The sequence below is a fragment of the Oryzias melastigma genome, linkage group LG24 (genome assembly GCF_002922805.2).
Source record: "Oryzias melastigma strain HK-1 linkage group LG24, ASM292280v2, whole genome shotgun sequence".
In the NCBI taxonomy this organism is placed as follows: Eukaryota; Metazoa; Chordata; class Actinopteri; order Beloniformes; family Adrianichthyidae; genus Oryzias; species Oryzias melastigma.
The window spans coordinates 6,510,046-6,517,145 of record NC_050535.1 but is presented as its reverse complement, the minus strand read 5'-3'; the positions used below and the strand labels follow the sequence as shown (position 1 = coordinate 6,517,145).

General features: G+C 36.1%; 1 protein-coding gene across 1 annotated transcript in view; it reads left to right on the top strand.

Annotated features, from left to right (window-relative positions):
- Positions 1 to 7,100, top strand: part of LOC112158227 (rho-associated protein kinase 2) — a 41,070-nt gene that overhangs the window by 20,836 nt on the left and 13,134 nt on the right. The window contains exons 12-21 of the mRNA XM_024291478.2: positions 602 to 650; positions 723 to 858; positions 1,014 to 1,105; positions 2,753 to 2,999; positions 3,570 to 3,676; positions 3,760 to 3,919; positions 3,998 to 4,158; positions 6,090 to 6,274; positions 6,362 to 6,431; positions 6,522 to 6,625. Coding sequence (XP_024147246.1) covers positions 602 to 650; positions 723 to 858; positions 1,014 to 1,105; positions 2,753 to 2,999; positions 3,570 to 3,676; positions 3,760 to 3,919; positions 3,998 to 4,158; positions 6,090 to 6,274; positions 6,362 to 6,431; positions 6,522 to 6,625 — 1,311 coding nt within the window. The remainder of the gene's footprint in view (positions 1 to 601; positions 651 to 722; positions 859 to 1,013; positions 1,106 to 2,752; positions 3,000 to 3,569; positions 3,677 to 3,759; positions 3,920 to 3,997; positions 4,159 to 6,089; positions 6,275 to 6,361; positions 6,432 to 6,521; positions 6,626 to 7,100) is intronic.

The following is a 7,100-nucleotide window of genomic DNA, read 5'->3' as shown; positions in this document are numbered from 1 at the left end:
CTTTCTGGGAAACCGGAAACCGTGTTTACGTTTAGGCTGTGATTGTTACACTTTTTCTGTTAGCCTACAAACCGACCCCGGCCCCCAGCCCTCACAAGAAAAAGTTTGGGGACCCCTAGTCTAAAGTATTATTTTTTTGTCTAAGGTTTCTTCTTCTTCTGGAATAAGGTGTCCTGCTATAGCTCTATTGCCACCTAGTGGCCAGACTGAAACGCCCTCCAGGAGAGGCAGAACAGTTTCACTAATAAATGTCACAGGATGTGAACTGTATCAGATCAATATCTTCAAAAAATATATATAGATTATTAATGTATTTCTGAACAAATGTGTCTAAATGTGTAACCTCAAAATTTAATTGAATTGAGTGGATCAAAAGAATCGAATCGAACAAATGTACTCTTTTGTTTGCTCCTGATTTACAACAATTTGAATAAAGAAAAACTCAGAAATGTTCTTTATATATGGCCTCCATCATCAGAAAAAAATATATTAAAAACACAATTAGGTCTCTAAGGGGATTCTTGTGTTTTTGTAACATCTATTTGCAAAGTGTCAATGCTTTTTGAAAATGATTGCTTTAAAAAGTGAATTTTCTCCTCAGAAATGCTACCAACCGCATAGACAAGCTGGTGAAAGACTTGGAATCTGAGGTAATGAGTCTTTTTTTATATAATATGGGGATGCAGAGCTTGTTTACGCTCACGCTGCTTTCCAATCATCAGATGAACAGCAGGCAGAGGGTGGAGGCCTCGCTGAGGCAGCTGGAGCGCGAGCGAGCTCTGCTGCAGCACCAGAGCGCAGAAAGCCTCCGTAAGGTGGAGCTGGAAGCAGGAAGAAAACGCAGCCTGGAGAACGAACGTGAGCAACCAGAATCTAAAATAGCTTCGTTAAAAGTGCTGTTTAACACACTCAACTTTATTTGTGAAGCTTGAGACTGAATTCACACTGGTGTGGGTTGAATAGTTATATTTATGGATGCAGCATTTACAGCTTTGAATATGTTTGCTCATCAGTGAACAGCCTCAAGGACCAGTTTGAGGATCTGAAAAAGAGGAATCAGCAATCACAGATTTCTAATGAAACCAACATCGAGCTGCAAAATCAAGTGAGGACCAAGTTTCTACTAGAATAATAATAATAAAATCTGTATTTTTATTTGTTTTGCTTCATTTATTTTGTTTTTTGTTTGATTTGTGCTTTTAATTTTATTTAATTTAATGAAACGTCCACCTTAAAAAAAATTAAAATCATTTTCAGTTAATTACAAGCTTTTGTTTTTAAAAGAAGTATGTACCTATTTATTTTTTATTTGCCTATAAATTGATTTTAGATTTTCTCAATATCAGGACCGCCATGATTAGTCGACTAATCGACGACTAATCAACTATTAAACTCTCGACGAATAATTTAATAGTGGATTAGTGTTTAATTGTGTTATATGGAGTCAGAGTGTATTAAAGTTGAAAGTTATAATGTCATTCTGCTAGCTTTTTGGACTGTTTTGGCATTTATTAAGGTTTTTTAGGTTATTTTGGAGTTTAGCTAATATTTCAGCTACAGGCTAGCTATTTTAGCTAACTTAGGTTTTTTATGTTTTTTAGACTGTTTTGGTATTTTGATAATATTTCAGCTACATGCTAGCTATTTTGACTAAGGATTTTTTACGTCTTTCAGGCTAATTTAGAGTTTAGCTAACATTTCAGCTACATGCTAACTATTTTTTTTTTGTTTTTTTAGACTGTTTTGGAATTTAGCTAATATTTCAGCTACATGCTAGCTATTTTGGCTTTTTTTTGTTTTTTAGGCTGCTTTGGATTTTAGCTTATATTTCAGCTAGATGCTAGCTATTTTCACTAAATTAGGATTTCTTACGTTTTTTAGGCTAATTTGGAGAAGAGCTAATTTTAGAGCTGCGTGCTAGCTATTTTAGCTAACTTGGGTTTTTTTATGTTTTTTAAATTGTTTTGGAATTTAGCTAATATTTCAGCTACATGCTAGCTATTTTGACTAATTAAGACTAATTACGGATTTCTTACATTTTTTAGGCTAATTTGGAGGAGAGCTAATTTTAGAGCTGCATGCTAGCTATTTTAGCTAACTTAGGTTTTTTTTGTTTTTTAGACTGTTTTGGAATCTCGCTAATATTTCAGCTCCATGCTAGCTATTTTGGCTAACTTTGACTTTTTTTGTTTTTTAGGCTGCTTTGGATTTTAGCTTATATTTCAGCTACATTCTAACTGTTATGGGTAATTTTGAATTTTTACGTTTTTTTTAGGCTAATTTGGCATTTACCTAAGATTTTAGCTGGCTTTCAGCTTTTCCGTTTTCAGCAATTAGCTTCAGGGATTTCAGCTATCATCTTCAGCGGCCAAATTCAGCTTACATTATTCACACTAGCATTATTGCAGGTAATGCTACACATCTAGTTTTTATTTAGTTAAAAGCTAATGATGGTTAAGATTAGTCGACTAATCGGGGAAAAAAATCAGTAGTCGACTATTAAAATAATCGTTCGTGGCTGCACTATATATATATATATCTAAACTTCTATAAAGAAAGAAACTTTATAACCCAATGAGAGAATTCTTTTATTTGCATTTTCTTTTATTATATTTTTATTTAATAGTTTTATAGTTTTTTTAGCTTCTTATGTAAGATTTTTTTTTCAAATAAATGTAGGCAAACTTGTTTTTTTCAAGTTTTCCATATAAGGAATGGCACTAATCGTCTTTGTCGTTTGTATTTTTCTTAGCTCAAGGAAGCGAACGCCTTACTAAAGGCTGAAAAAGACACAGTGGCGCAGCTGAAGAAGAGTCAGACTGAGGCTCAGAAACATGCGCAGAGCCTGGAGATCAGCCTCAGGGAGACAAAAGAACAATGCAGCCAACTGGAGAACAACCAGGTGGAGCTGGAGAACCAACTCAGAGGAATGCAGTCGGAGCTGGAGGAGGAGAGGAGGGACTGCAGTCTTGGGACAGTAACGATTGCTGACCTGCAGGGTGAGATTTGTCCTAAAAATGGAAAAAAATGGGTGGAAAATAGAATCTGTAAAGCTACATTCTAGAAAACTACACATTTTTATTGATTTTTAACTATAAAAATAATTAAATATCCACTGAGAATACTTGCTTAAAAAAAAAAAATCTGATTAGCTTTTCTACCTTCTGAATTCAACCTCTCCACCGTGCGGAAAAAGATTACACAACTCAAAGCCGGTTCCTTAGCAGATGTATTTGGACGCAGCTGTGGGAAATGTCGGATCATAGGTGGAAACATCTGCTCAGGAGGCTGAAAGTGAAGAAAAAAAAGATGTCCGAGCCAAAACAAAACCAGAAAGTCTTTCAAACAGGCCGTTCGGAAACTTGAACGGGATTAAGCCACTGAGGTCAGAAGGGATGTAAAGTTTTTATACTCCCTTCTTTGGTCAAAGTAGGCGGAGTCAGAAAGAAGACCCAACTTTGTCCTGTCTGACTGCAAACATGTTTCGAGCATAACATTTAATTGAGACAACTGAACAGATTTTGGAGTTCGGCTTAAATATTTCTATCTATTTCAATTTTTTCTTCAAGGACGCATCTCTGGATTGGAAGAAAAGGTGACCGAGCTGAAGGCGTCCCTCTCTCACGCCCAATCGGAGAAGACGGAGCTCCAGAATAAGCTCAACTGTCTGGAAAAGGTTGGTTCACCTTCATTTTGATTCACAAACTTCTGCATTTTTATTCTTTTATTAATGCCAAGAAAATTGAATTTCTTTTGCAGGAAAAAAGCAACCAAGACATCGATCTGACGTTTAAGATCAAGTCGCTCCAGCAGAGTTTGGAGCTGGAGGAGGCAGAACACAAGGCCACGAAAGCCAAACTTGCAGATAAAAGCACAATCTACAAGTCCATAGAGGAGGAGAAGTCTCAGGCCTTAAAGGGTCAGCACAATAATAATAAAGCATTTTTAGTTCCAATCATTCAAAACTGCTGCAGCTTCATTAGTTTTTGACTTTCAGAGTTGGAGAGCACCTTGAAGGAGGAGCGCAGCTTGAAGCAGCAGATGGAGGGGAAGCTGCTGCAGCTGGAGAAGGACTACTCCATGCTGGACTGCGACTACAAGCAGGCGCTGCTCAAGCTGGAGGACGTGAACGGGCAGAAGGAAATACTGTCTGAAGAGGTGAGCTTTCTAGTAAACTTTTCGCAGATTGAAAAGAGTCCTGCCACAAACGATTATTTTAGTAGCTGACTAATCACTGATTATTTTTGCTGATTTGTCGACTAATCCGGTCACGCACAAAGTGATGTAAAACACGTCATTAGCTTTAGCTAATTAAAAACTATATATATAGCATTACTTGCGAGAATGCTAGTGTGAATGCTGTAAGTTGAATTTGGCAGCTAAAGATGCTATTGACGATAGCTGATGATGCTGAAGCTGATTGCTAAAAACGCTAAAGCTGAACTAGCTGAAGTTGATAGCCAGCTAAAGTATTAAATACCAAATAAACCTAAAAAACAAGCATGTTGCTGAAATATTATGAAATTTCCAAAACAACCTAAAAACAAAAAAGTCTAAATTAGCCAAAACGGCTAGCATGTAGCTGAAATATTAGCTAAGCTCTAAAACAGCCTGAAAAAATCCTTAAAATGGCCAAAACAGATAGCGTGCAGCTGAAATATCAGATAAACTCAAAAAAATCGTAAAAATGAAAAAAGTCTAAAATTAGCCAAAACGGCTAGCATGTAGCTGAAATATTAGCTAATATCCAAATTAGCCTAAAAAAAGCATAAATCTAAAGTTAGCCAAAACAGCTAGCATGTAGCTGAAAAAGTAGCTAAATTCCAAAACAGCCTAAAAACCAACAAAAGCTTAAATTAGCCAAAAAAGCTAGCATGCTGCTGAAGTATTGGCTAAACTCCAAAATAGCCTAAAAAAACAAAACAAAAAAAGGCTAAATTAGCCAAAAACTGCTAGCATGAAGCTGAAATATTAGCTAAACTCTAAAACAGCCTGAAAAAATGCAAAATAGCTAAAACAGATAGCGTGTAGCTAACATATCAGGTAAACTCCAAAAAATTGTAAAAGTTAAAAAAGTCCTAAATTAGCCAAAGCGACTAGCATGTAGCTAAAATATTAGCTAATATCCAAATTAGCCTAAAAAAGTACAAATCTAAAGTTAGCCAAAACATGCTGAAACTTTAGCTAAACTTCATATAGCCTAAAAAACAAAACAAAAAAAGGCTAGATTAGCCAAAACTGCTAGCATGTAGCTGAAATATTAGTTAACTTCATAATGGCCTAAAAAATGCAAAATTAGCCAAAACAGCTAGCATGTAGCTGAAATATTAAATAAATTCCCAAACATCCTAAAAACTGTAAAAAAGCCTAAATTAGCCAAAAAAGCTAGCATGCTGCTGAAGTCTTAGCTAAACTCCAAAATAGCCTAAAAAAACAAAACAAAAAAAGGCTAAATTAGCCAAAAACTGCTAGCGTGAAGCTGAAATATTAGCTAAGCTCTAAAACAGCCTGAAAAAATGCAAAATAGCTAAAACAGATTGCATGTAGCTAACATATCAGATAAACTCCAAAAAATTGTAAAAGTTAAAAAAGTCCTAAATTAGCCAAAGCGACTAGCATGTAGCTAAAATATTAGCTAATATCCAAATTAGCCTAAAAACTACAAATCTAAAGTTAGCCAAATCATGGTGAAACTTTAGCTAAACTTCATATAGCCTAAAGAACAAAACAAAAAAAGGCTAGATTAGCCAAAACTGCTAACATGTAGATGAAATATTAGCTAAATTTCATAACAGCCTAAAAAACAGTAAATTAGCCAAAACCGCTAGCATGTAGCTGAAATATTAGCTAAGCTCCAAAATAGCCTAAAAACCTTAATAATGCCAAAATAATTTAAAAACCTAGCATAATGCGATTATAACTTTCAACTTTACTACACTCTGACTCCATATAACATAATTTAACTACTAATCGACTATTAAATTAGTCGTCGACTGTTTTAATCGCAGATGATCGACTAATCGTGGCAGCTCTAGTTGAAAAAGCTCGTCCTCAATCTTCGTCTTTTCCGACCGTTTTTTTGTTTGCAGGTCAAGCAGCTGACCTTACGTTTGGAGCAGGAGGTCCAGAAGCGGAATTTGATCCAGAACGATCTGAAGATGCAGAACCAGCAGGTGTCTTCGCTTCGCTCTTCAGAGAAGCAGATTAAGCAGGATCTCAACCACCTGAAAGACGTGAAGCAGATGCTGGACAAGCAGAATCAGGAGCTGCGCAGGTCCGATTGGCCCAAAATTAAATTTTTTTGGGAAATGCTGTCGTGGTTTTGAATGCCTCAGCTGACAGATTTTTGGTTTCATTTCAGGGAAAAACAAGAGACTGATGGCCAGTTGATGGAACTGAAGGACCAGCTGGAGGCAGAGCAGCAATTCACAGTCAGTCCTTTATTTCTCCCAAATGGCAAAAACATCTTTTAGAGAACTTGATTCAAAAGAAATGATTGGATATTCGTGTTTCTATCAAAGACGCTGTACAAAACCCAGATCCACGAGCTGAAGGAGGAGTGCGACGAGAGGAATAAGAAGTTCAAAGCGCTGCAGCAGCGAGTCGCAGAATACAAAGAGGAAAGGTGAGTGAAGCTGCGAAAGAAGAAATCCTCTTCAAATGAACAAAACGAGGGCAGACGAAGACAAAAAAAAATGGAGCTCTACGAATGGATTTACTATCAGGAGGGCGACAATTGTTTTAATTTAGTGATGCTTTTCCTACAGTGGTCGAGAGGCGCCGTTGCAGCAAAATTAAAAGAAAATTGAAAGTAATTTCCACTTATAAAAAGAAAAGCTGCTACAAATTAAAAAAGCCTCATTAATAAATAAATGGATTTTAGGGGATAAAATATCAAAATAATGAAAATTACACATAAGGACAGTAAGAACACGACATAATTTACATGTTTTGTTGATGCGTCAGTTGTGCAGTAAAAATCTGGTCAAACAGGAAACCAGCCTGGGTTTCAAAATGAAAGCTTCCATTGTGGCTTTTTCATTTGTAGACGTTTCTTTTTTTTTTTGTCGGGGAGGGGGAGGTTGTTTTATTTGCAATAT